General features: G+C 31.8%; 1 protein-coding gene across 2 annotated transcripts in view; it reads right to left on the bottom strand.

Moving 5' to 3' along the window:
- Positions 1–17,321, bottom strand: part of LOC127737609 (uncharacterized) — a 31,625-nt gene extending 14,304 nt beyond the window's left edge. The window contains exons 1-5 of one of the 2 annotated variants that reach the window (XM_052248451.1): positions 17,149–17,321; positions 15,151–15,291; positions 13,905–14,101; positions 12,560–12,676; positions 10,999–11,263 (exon numbers count right to left, since the gene is read on the bottom strand). In XM_052248451.1, the coding sequence (XP_052104411.1) occupies positions 10,999–11,263; positions 12,560–12,676; positions 13,905–14,101; positions 15,151–15,272 (701 nt within the window). In that variant the 5' untranslated portion in view covers positions 15,273–15,291; positions 17,149–17,321. Of the gene's footprint in view, positions 1–10,998; positions 11,264–12,559; positions 12,677–13,904; positions 14,102–15,150; positions 15,292–16,660; positions 16,770–17,148 lie in introns of those variants that run through there. The other variant, XM_052248452.1, reaches the window with a different exon arrangement.
- Between the last annotated feature and the right edge of the window lie 661 nt (positions 17,322–17,982).

Below are 17,982 nucleotides of genomic sequence, written 5' to 3'. Positions count from 1 at the left end.
CAGCTTTCCTTTTGTGATATGGAACCTTGTAGTACAATTTCATAAAGATACATACACTTACACACAAGTTATTGTCCTGAAACTAGAAAAAGGCTTGTTTTTTGTCCCTAATTCCTAATATTTTGAGGCAATTACCCCCAAAATCAATCCCAGCCTTCCATTTGTGGTATGGTACCTTGCAGTACAATTTCAGAGAGATCCATACACTTGAACACAAGTTATTGTCTGGAAACTAGAAAAATGCTTATTTTTAGCCCCTTTTTGGCCCCTGATTCCTAAATGTTTTGGGCAATTACCCCCAAACTCAATTCCAGCTTTCCCTATGTGATATGGAACCTTGTAGTACAATTTCAGAAAGATCCATACACTTACACACAAGTTATTGTCATGAAACTAGAAAAATGCTTGTTTTTTGCCCCTTTTTTGGCCCCTAATTCTTAAAATTTTAAGGCAATTACCCCCAAAATCAATCCCAGCATTCCCTTTGTGATATGGAATCTTGTGGAACAATGTCAGAGAGATCCATACACTCACACACAAGTTATTGTCTGGAAGTTACAAAAATGCTTATTTTTGGCCCCTTTTTGGCCCCTAATTCCTTAACTGTTGGTACCATAACCCCCAAAATCAATCCCAACCTTCCTTTTGTGGTATTGAACCTTATGGTAAAATTTCATAGGGATCCATTCACTTAAACTAAAGTTATTGTGCGAAAACCAATGTGTCTTCGGACGACGACGACGCCAACGTCATACCAATATAAAAATTGAATCATAATTTCCTGTCAATATGTACATCTACATAGTATGTCCTTATTATCTACAAAGTTTCATGAAATTCTGTTGTGTTGTTTCAGAGGAGTTGCGATGACAAACTGTTGCAGTAGTATATTGAGGCCAATAAGTGCAAAGGGGTATAACTCCTAGAAAAAAATTGAATCATAATTTCTTATTGATATGCACTGCAGTAGTATATTGAGGCCAATAAGTGCAAAGGGGTATAACTCCTAGAAAAAAATTGAATCATAATTTCTTATTGATATGCACATCTACATAGTATGTCCTTATTATCTATAAAGTTTCATGAAATTCTGTTGTGTGGTTTCAGAGGAGTTGTGATGACAAGAACAGGACTGACGGACTGCAGTATATTGAAGCCAATAAGTTCAAAGGGGCATAACTTCTAGAAAAAAAATTGAATCACAATTTCCTGTCGATATGAACATCTACATAGTACGTCCTTATTATCTACAAAGTTTCATGAAATTCTGTTGTGTAGTTTCAGAGGAGTTGAGATGACAAACTGTTGCAGTAGTATACACTACAAAAGTCAAAAAGTCTGAAAAGACCAGTTTTTGTCTGAATTTGCATGAATTTTTGAATGTAGGACAGAAAGTCATAGGACAAAATGTCACAGACAAAAAGTCACGGACGAAAAGTCACAGGACAAAAAGTCACAATTCAATTTTGAGATTATTTTTCTCTTAACAAGAAAACACTAATTTAAAAAATAAATTTTTGATTTTTTTCTTGAACTATAATATATGAAGCAACTTTGTAATTAAAATTTATTCAAAAAATATCAATGATGATCAAATAATTGTTATGATAACAAAATGTCAAAGTGGTTTGGCACTTAAATGGCTTCATGGTGCTAAGAAATATATCATTTGCATGATTGAAATTTAATAATTTTTCATTTATCAAGGCTATTGAACAATTTCCTAAACTTAAAAATGAATAAATGTAAAAAAAGAAATTATTTGAAGATCTTTCTCTTATATTCAAACAATAGTCAACAAACTATTTGTGACTTTTTGTCCTGTGACTTTTTGTCCTATCCAATTTGTGACTTTATGTCCTGTGTCTTTTTGTCCTGTGACTTTCTGTCCGTTTACCGAATTTTTACTCGACATTCTTAATTTGTCTGAATAATTTTTAAAAATTCTTGACATAGTATGAATTTGTCTAATAAGGTTCTTGATTTTTCTTGACAAGTGTGTTGACAGTATGAACATTGTCTTAAAATTTCTCGACACTTCCTGTATCATCTGATAAGAGTCTGGATTAGTCTCGACCAATTCTTGACTGTCTTAAATTTGTCTCGATCTGTCTTGACATATTCTTGACATTCTTAATAATGTCTGAATATGTCTCAACATATTCTCGACATTCTAAATAATGTCTGAATATGTCTCGACACATTCTTGACAGTCTTAAATATGTCTTGACACTATCTCAACAGTATAAAATTCGCCTGAAATGTGAACAGACTTATTCTGCACTGTTTATGACATTCTATTGCTGTTGTATACTCCTTTTTATTATGGCTAAACTAAACTTTGAAGAATCAAGGATTAATTTGGTATAGTAAGATACCCTTTTGGTGCAACTAATTTGGAATACCCTGAATAATCCCCCATGTAGTTTAATTTTGATTTATTTTTATTAAACATTTAAGTAATTGTTTTCACTTGGAATATAAGTCGAAGGTATTGACAAACAGCATTTAGATTTTTGCCGTTCGCAAAACTCACAGTCAAATTTGCTTTACTAAAATAGGTGTCTTGTATCTCTTTTGGACCCCACAATTCATCTTTTGGGTGTGTGTGGCTAAAAAAGAGGGGGGGGGGGGCTTTCGTTTAGGTCAAAGAATTTGTTCCCATCTTGATTCAAAAACCTTATTCATTTTTTAGAACAACCCAAAAACATTTTTTATTCAAATTTGAGTGTTGAATTTTATAATTTTTTATCAAAAATAAATATTTGTGATAACTCCTTCCTGAAAAAAAAAATGTTTAGATCTATATTATGCATGTCTGTTTGAGAACCATTTCATAAGACCGATGATTTCTATAGAAATCATTGATGGGACCCATCATGTGTCATAAATACATTTTTTTTATTATTCCTGGAGTAGATAATATTTTCTTTTAATCTTTGGGAATTATTCAATTTTTTTTTATGTTAAAATAATTAACTTCATAATTTTGATGAAGAAAATCCATTTCAATTCAATTTTTTTTCATCAAAATGATGATTTTCATTTTCATCTATCAACAAACTTTTTAAATTGTAGTGGCATGGTCGGTCAACTGATAAGTTGTATGGCTGATTACAGGTAAAGCAATAACTTCTATTTGGTGTCTTCCTCCTATTCCCACTTTTAAAAATCACTATTCCTTCTATTCCCACTTGCAAATAACAATAGATGTTTTGATAAATAATTTGTTTTTATAATAATCAAGGTTAATTAAAAATTCACCTAAGATTTACCTGTATTTTTTAAAAGAAAACATATTTCTAACACTGTTAAGTATAATATTCTTTAAAAAAAAAAATTAAAACACTGTTTATTTGTGATATGTTTTTTTCTAATTCAAAAAATTACTTTAAAATAAAGAATAAGTCAGATAAATAGAAGTAAGATTAAAAAATCATTGAATTTGTAAACTTAAAAAAATTGTCATCCGAACAAATAAATTGATGATAGATAATATTATAACAAACTTTCCCATCTTGCAAGATTTGCATGTACAACAAACACAAGAAGAACTAACCAGTTTTACCAAAAACTATTGATGAAATCAACATAGATGTTATGTGGGTACGTACTATGATCGAAGATGTGTGGTTTAATGTCCTAACCGACATAGATCAGATTGATACTAACATCAATTACACGCCCTTTACAGACTATGTAACAACATACTGGGTCGAACAGAACCGTCACCTTTGGGGCCATTACACAAAAAAGGGACCGATGACTACACATCATCTAGAGGGATGGCACAGCAAGCTGAAGAAACATGTCCAGCACCCACATCCAAACATCTTTAAACTCATAAAACTACTGAATCATGAGGAAGCTTTCAACGCCCTGACTATGATCCAGTATTCAGCCGGTGGGAAGAAAGAGGCCCAAAAACGAAAGTATGTCGAAATCAACAACAGATTAAAAGAGCTTAAGGTTAGACACCGCAGCCAGGAAGTCACAACAGTAGTTAGGTGATGCAGCCTCCCACCTTCTTCGCGTCGAATAGATTAATAAACTTTAATAGACTTATATACAGTGCATTTCTAATGTGTGTGCAATACGTTTTATTTGTTTTAGTGCTGTTAACTTAAAATGCTTGCTTGAATCTACTGTTGAATTTGTGTTATAAAAGAAATAAAATAATTTACTTATATTTGTTTCCATTTCTTTCATGTCAATTTTAATTAAAAACACAGAATTCATACACATAAAACAATAACCTATTACCTACCCCCAAAAAACTTGTCAATTAAAAGTTGAATAAACAATGTTTAGTAGACAGTTGCATGTACTCTTGGGTGTGGAATACCGGTACCTTAATTTTATGGGGAACATCCTGTCCATGTGTAATACTTAATATATTCCAACAGATGACATTACACAAATTTTTCTTCTGTTAAATGAATGATTTGTATATCATCATAATTTGCTATTTATATAAACCACATTTTGGTATAATAATTATTGGTAAACGGACAGAAAGTCACAGGACAAAAAGTCACAGGACATAAAGTCACAAATTTGATAGGACAAAAAGTCACAGGACAAAAAGTCACAAATAATTTGTTTACAATTGTTTGAATATATCAGAGAAAGATCTTGAAATATTTTCTTTTTATTACATTTATTCATTTTCAAGTTTAGGAAATTGTTCATAAGCCTTGATAAATGAAAATTTATCAAATTTTAATCATGCAAAGGATATATTTCTTGGCACCATGAAGTCATTTAAGTACCAAGCCACTTTGACATTTTGTTTTCATAACAATTATTTGATCATTATTGATATTTATTGAATCAATTCTAATTACAAAGATGCTTTATATATAATAGTTCAAGAAAAAAAACAGAAAAAATATTTTCAAAATTAGTGTTTTCTTGTCCAAAGAAAAATCATCTAAAAACTGAATTGTGACTTTTTGTCCTGTGACTTTTTGTCCGTGACTTTTTGTCTGTGACTTTTTGTCCTGTGACTTTCTGTCCTACATTCTAATTATTTACCATATCAACATTGAATATTATGAATGTAGAATGAAATGTGTCTACAGTATGATTGGTTTGAATCATTTAATTAATAAGATTTAGGAATCAAAATTTGTAATTATTTAAAAACCCACATTGAAATTGTTTTATATCAACACACCCACATTTGAATTATTTTATACTTTAGATTTCATAGCCATATATGCATTTGTAAAAATATTTACATGATTTATATACCCAAATTTTCAATTATTTTACATGCCCAACTTTTATTTTTGTTGTAAAGAAGTGTAACTTGAAACAACAGTATATCATATAAAGAGAAATAAAGATTAAAGTTATATCATGAATATTGGTCATGATTTGTAAAACTCAGAACTGTCAAGTAAATTTAAGACACGATTCAAAATGTTCAGAATATGTCAAGCCATACTGAGAAAAAATAAGAATGTCGAGAATATGTCGAGAAATTTCAAGACAGTATTCAAATGTCAAGAATTTGTCAAGAAATTTTAAGACCATATTCAGAATGTCGAGAATATGTCGAGTAAATTTCATACAAATTTAATATAAATGAGAATTTGTCAAGAAAAAATAAGACACAAGTCATACTTTTGGAGAATGTCGAGTAAAAGTTCATGCAAATTAAGACAAAAACTGGTCTTTTCAGACTTTTAGACTTTTGTAGTGATATTGAGGCCAATAAGTGCAAAGGGGCATAACTCATAGAAAAAAAATCAAATCATAATTTCTTATCTATATGCACATCTACATAGTTATACTGTATGTCCTTATTATCTATAAAGTTTCATGAAAATCTATTGTGTGGTTTCAGAGGAGTTGTGATGACAAGAACAGGACTGACAGGACTGACAGACGGACGAACGGACAGACGAGGAGTCAAATCATAAAAATGACACAAAAATCGCGTGGGGTATAATGAATGTGGTCTAAGAACGTTAAAATTTGAATTTGGACATTTACCTATTATGGTCCAATATCCAAATACATGGTTACATTCAGCATATCAAAGAACCCCATATATTAAATTTTTGTTGAAATCATACAAAAGTTTAATTTTGGACCCTGATTTGAACCAACTTTAAAACTGAGCCCAAAAACAAAAATCTAAATACATGGTTAGATTCAGCATATCAAAGAACCACAAGAATTCAAGACTATGAATTAAAACCCCATTGAAATTTGTCACGAAATAAGCAATTTATACAAAGTATAAGAAATGTGTTGTTTTGGGCTCAATTTTCCTAAGCGGTTAGGGCCATAACACCCAAAATAAATCCCAACCTTCCTTTTTTGGTATGGAACCTTGAAGTACAATTTCATAGAGATTCATAGACTTATACATAAGTTATTGTTCAGAAACCAGAAAATCTTTGTTTTTTGGCCCCAAACTCCTAAACAGTTAGTGCCATAACTCCCAAAATCAATATATATACCAACCTTCCTTTTGAGGTATGGAACCCTGTGATACAATTTCATAGAGATCCATACACTTACTGAAAATTATTGCGATGTTTTTATTATTGCGAAAAATGCGACAGGGTTATAATCGCAATAATTTAAACTCACACTTTGAAATATCTTATATGAATTAAACAGGATTGTTCTCAATATCGCAAAAATTAGAATCACATTTTAGTCTAAAATGACAAAATCGCAATAATAAATGCACGCAATAACTTCTGAATTTACAGTATACCGGTACACAAGTTATTGTCCAGAAACAAGTAATATGCTTGTATTTGGCCCCTAATTCCTACACAGTTAAGACAATTACCCTCAAAATCAATCCCTACCTTCCTTTTGTGGTATGGAACCTTGTGGTACAATTTCATAGAGATCAATACACTTATACTCAAGTTAAGTGTATAGAAACCAAATGTTTTCAGACGACGATGACTTTGAAGACGACAACAACATACCATTATACAGCCGCAAAAATTTAGTTGTCAAATATATATATCATGTATATATAAGATATGAAAAAAAATTCAAGAACATTTTAATTGTATATTTAATATATATTTTATGAAACAAAACTTGTATGTATAATTTCTTATGGGAAATTAAGTACATTTTGTAAGATAATCATTCCTATTTTGCCAGGAGCAAATAACATATTGGTCATGTGACAAAGGATATGTCACATTATCAAAAACTTTAACATGATGCTGAGAGATATTGCACCTCCATAAAATAAAATGCTTCGCTGGGCGCAGCTTGATACGACCGCAGAGGTCGAACCCTGAACAGTTGGGGCAAGTATGGACACAACATTCAAGCTTGATACAGCTCTGAATTTGGATTGTGATTAAATATTTGACACAGCAAAGGTTTCTGACACAGAAAGAATGTGGTCTAAGAACTTCAATTTTTTTAATTTACCTATTATGGTCCAATGTCCAAAATCAAAATACATGGTTAGATTCAGCATATCAAAGAACCCCATATATTCAATTTTTGTTGAAATCAAACAAAGTTTAATTTTGGACCCCAACTTGGACAAACTTGAAAACTGGTCCCATAATCAAAAATCTAAACACATGTTTAGATTCAGCATATCAAAGTACCCCAAGAATTCAATTTTTGTTAAAATCAAACTAAGTTTAATTTTGGACCCTTTGGACCTTAATGTAGACCAATTTAAAAAACGGGACCCAAAATTAAAAATCTAAAAACACGGTTAGATTTGGCATATCAAAGAACCCCAATAATCCAATTTTTGATGAAATCAAACAAAGTTTAATTTTGGACCCTTTTGACCTCAATATGAACCAATTTGATAGCAGGCCCACAAAATAAAAAATCTAAATACATGGTAAGATTCAGCATATCAAAGAACCCCATATATTCAATTTTTGTTGAAATCAAACAAAGTTTAATTTTGGACCCCAATTTGGACCAACTTGAAAACTGGGCCAAAAATCTAAAATCTAAATACATGTTTAGATTCAGCATATCAAAGAACCCCATATATTCAATTTTTGTTGAAATCAAACAAAGTTTAATTTTGGACCCCAACTTGGACCAACTTGAAAACTGGTCCCATAATCAAAAATCTAAACACATGTTTAGATTCAGCATATCAAAGAACCCAAAAATTCAATTTTTGTTAAAATCAAACTAAGTTTAATTTTGGACCCTTTGGACCTTAATGTAGACCAATTTAAAAAACGGGACCCAAAATTAAAAATCTAAATACACGGTTAGATTTGGCATATCAAAGAACCCCAATAATTTAATTTTTGATGAAATCAAACAAAGTTTAATTTTGGACCCTTTTGACCTCAATATGAACCAATTTGATAGCGGGTCCACAAATAAAAAATCTAAATACATGGTTAGATTCAGCATATCAAAGAACCCCAAGAATTCAATTTTTGATGAAATCAAACAAAGTTTAATTTTGGACCCTTTTGACCTCAATGTGGACAAAGTTGATAACAGGGCCCAAAAATCAAAAATCTAAATACATGGTTAGATTCAGCATATCAAAGAACCCCATATATTCAATTTTTGTTGAAATCAAACAAAGTTTAATTTTGGACCCCGATTTGGACCAACTTGAAAACTGGGCCCATAATCAAAAATCTAAATACATGTTTAGATTCAGCATATCAAAGTACCCTAAAAATTCAATTTTTGTTAAAATCAAACTAAGTTTAATTTTGGACCCTTTTGACCTTAATGTAGACCAATTTGAAAACGGAACCAAAAATTAAGAATCTAAATACACGGTTAGATTCGGCATATCAAAGAACCCCAATAATTCAATTTTTGATGAAATCAAACAAAGTTTAATTTTGGACCCTTTGGACCTCAATGTGGACCAATTTAAAAACGGGGCCCAAAATCCAAAAACTTAATACACGGTTAGATTCAGCATATTAAAGAACCCCAAGAATTCAAGAATAAAACCCCATTGAAATTGATCAAGAAATAAGCAATTTATACGAAGTATCTTCTTTTGCACAATACTGTGCAATTGAATATTTCTTGCTATTGTGCAATACTGTACAATTGACAATTTCTTGCTATTGCGCAATATTGTGCTATTGGATATTTCTTGCTATTGCGCAATACTGTGCAATTGAAGATTTCTTGCTATTGCGCAATACTGTGCAATTGAAGATTTCTTGCAATTGTGCAATACTGTGCAATTGAAAATTTCTTGCTATTGCACAATACTTATTATATAATAATCTACACATCCTGTTTGGTGTGTATCTCCTACCATATCATTATTATTTGCTTTTAAATATTAATCAGAAATAACCAACTTAAAATGGAAAATTTTAAAAGGAAAAAAAAAGGAAAAAAAGAAAAAAAAAGAAAAAAAAAAATCCCCCCCCCCCAAATTTTTTGAACCCCCTTATGATTCATCACCCCCAAACTCAATCCCAGCCTTCCCTTTGTGGTATGGTACCTTGCAGTACAATTTCAGAGAGATCCATACACTTGAACACAAGTTATTGTCTGGAAACTAGAAAAATGCTTATTTTTGGCCCCTTTTTGGCCCCCAATTCCTAAACGTTTCGGACAATTACCCCCAAACTCAATTCCAGCTTTCCCTTTGTGATATGGAACCTTGTAGTACAATTTCAGAAATATCCAAACACTTACACACAAGTTATTGTCATGAAACTAGAAAAATGCTTGTTTTTTGCCCCTTTTTTGGCCCCTAATTCCTAAAATTTTGAGGCAATTACCCCCAAAATCAATTACAGCCTTCCCTTTGTGATATGGAACCTTGTGGTACAATGTCAGAGAGATCCATACACTTACACACAAGTTATTGTCTGGAAGTTACAAAAATGCTTATATTTGGCCCCTTTTTGGCCCCTAATTCCTTAACTGTTGGTACCATAACCCCCAAAATCAATCCCCACCTTCCTTTCGTGGTATTGAACCTTATGGTAAAATTTCATGGAGATCCATTCACTTAAACTAAAGTTAGAGTGCGAAAACCAATGTGTCTTCGGACGACGCCGGACGACGCCGGACGACGACGACGACGACGACGACGACGACGACGCCAACGTCATACCAATATACGACCAAAAAATTTTCAATTTTTGCGGTCGTATAAAAAGTTACTATCTCAGGACCTGGGTTCTGATGCCCACTGGAGATAACCCTGAAAGATGTGTAAAAACAGAGGATGCAATATTGTAAATTCAGAAATCATTGCAATTTTCACATTTTGTAGAAAAATTGCAACAATGTTGATTTAGTGAGAAACTAGATGTGTCTGAGCAATATGAATGGCCCAGCTCACAAAAAAAGCTTGAAGCCATTTTTAGGAGTGGAAGTTTGAGAATGAAAGTCTGTATAACTGTTATTTTTGCGAAATCCCAAGCCCCTAATTTCGGTACAAATCAGGGGATTAGAAAATAAATGGAGAATGTGTCCATGTGTCAATATGTGAGGGCATTTAGAAAAAAAGTCTGTATAACTGTTCATTGCGAAATGACAGAATAAGGGAATGACGGATAAGGGTAAAACTATATGGCTAGACCACTTTGTGGCGGGCCATAAAAAACTTTAAATTTTGATAGCAATAAGTCACCCCCGGATTTTGGTGGCATTCACGTTGCTCAGTCTTTAGTTTTCAATGTTGTGTTTTGTATACTGTTGTTTGTTTGCAGTTGTATCTCATTTTTTTCCATGGCCTTTGTCAGTTCGTTCTCCTTTGCAACAGTTTTCCCAAAAATTATAATAATTTTTAATCTCCCAATTTTGTCCATTGTTCAACAATTGCTATAATAAATGCACACGACATTTCTGAATTAATATTATTTTTTATTGTATATTTAAGATGGTTGGTTAGTTTTACCTGTTTTTTACTGTATATTTAAGATGGTTGGTTAGTTTACATATTTTTTACTGTATATTTCAGATGGTTGGTTAGTTTTACCTGTTTTTTACTGTATATTTAAGATGGTTGGTTAGTTATACCTGTTTTCAGTCCATACTAAAAGATCTTCTGCAGTTTTAGGGGGCTGATTCTCTAAAACCCAGTCTTTGAAGAATGATCTGTGGAAAGATTCTGCATAGGTGTCATTATGTGTACCAGGTGTAGTCATAAACTTTACATAGTCCTCCAAAACCATGCCTCGTAAATCACGTGATGGCATAATGGAATTAGGATCCACTCTTGACATAGTCTTTAAACACTCTAAAGCTGTCAAACTGTTTAGAGTGCTGTCCCCTGCTTTCATACCTGAAATTACACTTTTGATTTTTGATGACCAATAATCGTTGAAAAAAATGCTTAAATTGATTTATAAATAAACCTACTTCAATCTGAATTCTGATTTAATAGAGTTGCAAATGTCTGCTTGCTTCAGTTAAGCAAAAACTGAGCCCATTGGTAAGAAAAGTATGATTCAAACCAATTATTGAGGGCACTCATGCCTAAGGTTCAGATTACTTTCACTGATAGTTCAGTTTGAAATAAGAGACTCCCTTAGCATCAATTTACCAAAATCCAAAATTATGCCAGATTCAAATATTTCTTGTTCCTAGTAGTAAACACATCATGCATCGATAGGCAAGCAATCTATGAAAATTCATGGTTCTACTTTCTGCTGATACCCATATTTTGGCACTGCACAAGATAATGTTTTTTAAACTGTTAACATGGTTAATGATGTCTTTACACTAAATCCATTGGATTTTGGATGGGTACTGATTGATGTTTTAGTCTTAGGTACATGATTTTTTTATAGCTAATATTGGCTTTGAACTAGCTTTCTGTAACTGTGAGTACTCTCAGATCTGTACTTTGTGTCTTTAGTGTTTTTGTTAGTTGTTTTTGTGCTTTCAATTAATCTGATGAGTCAACTAAGGGTTAGGTGCCCGCAAACATGTTTAAAACCCGACACATTCAGTAAGTGCCTGTCCCCAGTCAGGAGCCCGTAAATCAGTAGTTGTTTGTTGCTGTATATCATATTTGTTTTTTCATTTATTGTTTTGTACATAAATTAGGACATTACATTTTATCGTTTGTCATTTTAGGGCCTTTTATAGCTTGCTATTCAGTATTGGTTTTGCTTATTGTTGAAGGCTGTACCATAACTGTTAGTTGCTTACTTCTATATCATTTGGTCTTTCGTGGAGAGTTGGCAATCATATCACATCTTTTTATCTTTATATATTCAGGATGACATGTAAATCTTTACATATAAATACTGAAATGTACACCAAAAATATAAACTTACATAAAGAAGGAATTATGGTATGATTGCCAAATAGAAAACATCTGTGCAACAGAGTTCAAATTAAGCAGATTTAAGCAACCAAAGGTCACAGTGAGGCCTTCAAAAATGAGCAAAACCTATAACATAAAGTCATCTATAAAAGACCTGCCATGACAAAATGTGAAAAAAAATCAAATGAAAAAAAACCAACAGAGTGATTTTATTTATGACAATAGATTTATAGACTGGTCACTACTAGTCCAGTATGTATGTGTATGTTAATGTATAGATCACTGATGGTCAAGCATTTAGATTACCTTGGTGATAATGTACAGACTGATCCCTACTGGTCCAGTATTTAAGTTTATTGTGTAGAATCACATGACCAATTACTGGTTTTGTTTTACTGCCCCATCCACTCCTGCCGCTCCCATCTAAAAATTCAAATATTTCATGTATGTTACACACAACAATGGTTTATGTAGACAATATATAGCACACTAAATATACAAATTTTGTTTAAATAAGCTAAAATAAATAAATAGTACCAGAGAAAAAAATGGTTGTATGTAATTACCAGTCACTATGATTCCAATTTAACAACTGCAACATGAAAGGTTAAATATGATGATAAAAATTTAAAATTAGTTTTACAACAAATTTTCATCTAGAAATTTTACCAAGAGGAGATCTTCTGATTTTTCTAAGTGTTTATTTTCTTGTTTCAAAATTCCAATAGGGAACATATATTACATTTTTGTAGCAAATAAACCATTTTTATGCCCTTGCCGTGGCAGAGGGTGGATTAAGTGTTGCCCTTGTCCGTCTGTCTGTACGTACGTATGTACATCCCAAAATTAGTTTTCTTTCTCCAACTTTAGTTTGCCTCAATCAAATGTTATGAAACTTATACACAATGCTTATTACCACAGAACACAGACTAACTTCGGATTTTGGGGGGGCGTCAACTTTAAGGTTCTCTAGTTATGTCTCTTTATAACATTATATGCAAGCGAGGCATCATCTGTGTCCCATGGACACATTCTTAATTTTTTTAATGATTGTGAAAGTAAAATGTCTACCATGTAGTTAAGAAGGATAATAGAGAAACTGAAGAAGGCCAGTTATGCCCCTTTATAAATGGAAAAATTGCTGACTTTTTCATTTCCTTTCTCCAACTTTAGTTTGCCTCAACCAAATGTTGTGAAACTTATACACAATGCTTTTTACCATAAAACACAGATCAAGTTCCAATTTGGATGGCGCTACTTTAACAGTTCTCTAGTTATGTCCCTTTATAACATAATATGCAAGCAAGGCATCATCTGTATCCCATGGACACATTCTAAATTTATTTTATGATTGTGAAAGTAAAATGTCTAGCATGTAGTTAAGAAGGATAATAGAGAAACTGAAGAAGGCCAGTGGCCTAAATGTCTTAAAAAATGGTTTATTTACTACAATAAGTGTCTAATGTTGAAATTTGTCTGTTGAACTTTACAAGCTAGATGTCTTTCTGGTGTATTTGGTTGTTTACTGTTGTTGGGTAGCTGTCTATGTACAATAACCATACAATGTTGTAAAATAAAACATTTAGGGGAAGACCTCTTTTTGTTATATTCTGCTTTCATTTACATATTTCTTAAAGGCACATGATCATACCAACTGCTGATAGAGTAAGTATACTGGATGGGTGGTTTTTTTCTGGTTCCCTGTATCCTGTCAGCCATCCTCCATAACCATCTTTAATATCCTCAGGGTTATAGTACCAGTGTACTGGCATAGCCAAAGCATCAGCTATAAACATACCCCACAGGGTCTCTTCTTTTGCTTTTTGTATGTTCATTGTTAAGACTTCACTGAAAAGAATATAATATTCAAATATAAGATTATGTATAACAAGTAGAACAGGTACAAACAGAATAGATTTTATGTGGCTGCAAAGCATGAATCTCATTAATTGCCGTCTCTGTGTGTTATTTGTTCACATTAATGAATTTCATGTTGTCAGTTCTTTGTCATCTCTGTGGAACTAATATTCATAACTTGTATATAATTTAGAACATATACAGAAAATCTTGTCAAATGGCTTATAGACACCACTTGTTATTCAAGGCCATACTAGTGACCTAAAGATTTCCACGTTTGTTTAATTTGCCTGGTTAAGTTGTGAAATGCCTCTCTCAATTTATCTAGTTATATAACACTTCCATTAATATTGTAACACTTTATTTGACTTACATATTATTAAAACCAATAAATTATTCTTGTTTCTGGTTGACATATCAAGTCCAAAGAAAATAAATCTATTGAATGAAAATAACATTTTAAAGATTTTGTGTGAGTAAAGCACTTTTCTGGATTTACCTTCATCAGCAACACTCAGACCTAAACATTTGAAATCCAGGGATGTATAAATATGCTGAAATGTTAGAAGTTATATAACCAACAGAAACCTATAAAGAATAGCCAAATTCATCTAAGGTCAATATATTCATGGGGGAGTTTTGAGTACCATGAGTACAGTGCATTCACAAGTTTTATACTCTATTTTATATCATTCTAAAAAGATTTCTGTGTTACTTGCATCAATTTTCTGTCAGAAATCTGTATAAAAAATACCGCAAAATAAGACAGGAGTTTTCTAGATCTATATACATGTATGTTTTGACCCTCAAAGGGCAAAGATAAAGAACAACCAGAAGAAAGATGCTTGAAAGATATATTTTGTTTTTTTTTTTAGTTTATAATGACATTGTAGTCTCAACTTACTCATATGTATGTCATATCCAATTTTCACCAGTTTGCCAGAGATACATCAGTAAACTGGTTGAATTTATAATAAGCTGAGGGGTATACATGGTATACATTGTAGTCCAGATGAGTCATATTGTATTAGAATTTCTACCTTTTTTTATCAGTTGTATGCTGATTTCTGACTATTCGTGGTGTCTGTATCACTTGAACTCTACTTAGGAGGACCACTGTTACCAACGAAGACACTGTTCTTGCGGTCTTTGCTGTTAGCATTGGTTCATTTAAATGCTTTCTGAAACAGTTTAATAAAAAATGATTTAAAATAAATGTTTGTCAAATCACATGGTAGTTAAAATTAAAAATAAATAGTGTACAATTCTATGATTAGTTTGTATTATTAATGTTGTACATGTCAAGTAACAAAATTACATGTACATTGTACAGTTTTTCTTGGTTTCATCAGAGACATGTGTAGTATATGTCTCTGGTTTCATCTAGTAGTTACATTATGAAAATTAACTGATCATAAATTCTAACATTGCCTCTGGTAGCTATGCATGTCTTTTATCTGCTTGTAACCAAATGAGGATCAATGAACTATTACAGTCAGGGCAGGTCAGATTCAATCTTACTTAGGTAAATCAGACTGTTTACTTACCAAAATCAGAATCACCCTTATATGTAGAAGTAAAATCACATTCATGTAGCTGAGAAATTAAGGTGTTTGGTGATTCAGCAAATGTATCAATCTTTTGAGTTACAACTTAAATAATTTAGCACAAAGGTGCATTATTGATTCAAATCAAAATTTCTCTTTTCATTGTTTCTAGACAAAATATACAGTGCCTTTGATAACAGTAAGTTGTGATAAATCTTTTTTTATGATAAAATAATTATTGATGAATAAACTTTCATGCTTTGGTTGGTGTTCTCTTCAGAATTTTTACTCGGTGTTTCAGCTTGAAAGTGCATCCTGTGGTTTCAATTCTAGATTCAGTTAGACCGCTACAAATAAGATTTACTTTCATGGGTATCTCAAATTAAAATAATAATGATATTAGCAGACCAAAGGTAGAGATTTCAGTTTGATTCTTACATTTTTTTACTTGCACAAGTGGATCCCCAGACTATAAAATATGCTAATAGTTAAAACCTATAGTTTCCAGTTAATTATATGTAAATATTTTTTTTACTGTTTTATTGCAGATCAAAATTATACAACATGTATAAATATCCATTATCATCAAGGATTTCAATATTATTGTCATCCAAATACATTGTACATGTAACATTGTGTAAGTGATGTAACAAGTTTATCATGATTATCTCAAATAAACAAGGAATATTTGAATCTGGAATCATTTTGAATTCTGGAAAATTGATAAGAAATGAATGATGAAAACTAACCCATTTAAATAGGGTTTAACTAAGCCATGCATGCAAATTGCTAAGGGGGGTTAGTTAGTTCCTATGAAAGTAACGTGAACGTTAGGCTAGCCATGCGCACATGGCTTAGCCTAACTCTCTTTAGTTTGGTTAGTTTTCATTATACTTTTTTTATCAATTTTCCAGAATTCAAAATTATTCCAGATTCAAATAATACCCATAATCATGATAATAGGGCAAAAATCTGGAACATTATCACTTTTTACACTACTTACATAAATCACTGAGGAGAATTAATCCAAAGAACTCTTTCTATTTAGGTATTTTCTCTGAATCACTGAGGAGAATTAATCCAAAGAACTCTTTCTATTTAGGTGATTTCTCTGAATTTCTAACTTACTTTCCAGTTTACAACTGACCAACCTCATATCATTAGGTTTCTATCATTATTATCTAGAAAATCACTTCTCCGTGAAACCCCTTATGTAACACAACGTTTTATAACAGTTACAATATTTATATAAACATGATAAACTGTGATAACTTATGTAAAATAATTGCCATTTTTTAGAACAAAAGTCCTAATGTTCTCCCGTTACTACATATCTTACATTTAGTTTAATTTCTTTACTTATAGATAAACTAATGTCAAAACTGGTTCTTTTTAATATATAACAAGTTTTGGTACATGCAGACATGTGATTTTTCTACAACACAAAACTTTCTCAGACATGCTATAAGTTGCAGCTTGTCCAGTGATTACCTCTTTGTGAAACCCGTTCTTACTCTCGCAACACAACATTGCCTCCAGTTCTTTTCTGGAGAAATCTCAACGAGATTTCAATTCATTGTTAAATTTATACAGTTATATAACTTTTTTTTTATATAAATAGAATATAAACACGTGCTTGTGTTTACTTTGGTCATCTTCAAACTGGAGTTACGAAAATGTTATATGTTGCCAAAATAAGACGTACAGTCCCGCTCTCATCCAGAAAATTGGCGATACTGTGCATTTTTTAATAGCACCACTGCATTTCTGGGTAATCTTTAGTGGTTTTTTTTGTTTTTTTTATGGAAAAAAATGACAAGCAATACAAGATTTACAAATTAGTGAGCGATCTACTGAGTCAGTATGATTGAAATCCTTAATCGACTCCTTGTAGAAATTTTTGCCCTTTAGGGAGCTACCATTTGATTTTTTTGGGGGAGCTAGGATGACAAATTTTGTTCTGCATTTTTTTTAAGTTATAATCTCTGTCTTGCCTTTTTATTTTTCACTCTATTCGGTCCTGCCCTTTTTTATTAGTTTATCCTGACTTTTTTACATAAATGTCATTCTGCCTTTTTTTTTTTTTGCCAAGTTGCTCATCCTGCTTTTTTTTTTGCTCAAAACTCCTGTCCTGCCTTTTTTTATTTATTAAATTTCATCCTAGCCTCCCCATAAAAATCAAATGGTAGCTCCCTTATCATAATTTTACTATTTTTTTTTTTTGCCTTTCAAGTTTCCTGTTATCTTACTAAATATCACAAATAGATAGATTCTGGCAAAAAAAAAACTTAGAAGGTCTATAAATGAATCGAAATCGAAATCGTC

Source organism: Mytilus californianus, unplaced genomic scaffold, assembly GCF_021869535.1.
Source record: "Mytilus californianus isolate M0D057914Y unplaced genomic scaffold, xbMytCali1.0.p SCAF_4, whole genome shotgun sequence".
Lineage (NCBI taxonomy): Eukaryota > Metazoa > Mollusca > Bivalvia > Mytilida > Mytilidae > Mytilus > Mytilus californianus.
The sequence above is the reverse complement of the archived record's forward strand: the minus strand, read 5'-3'. Positions and strand labels throughout refer to the sequence as shown.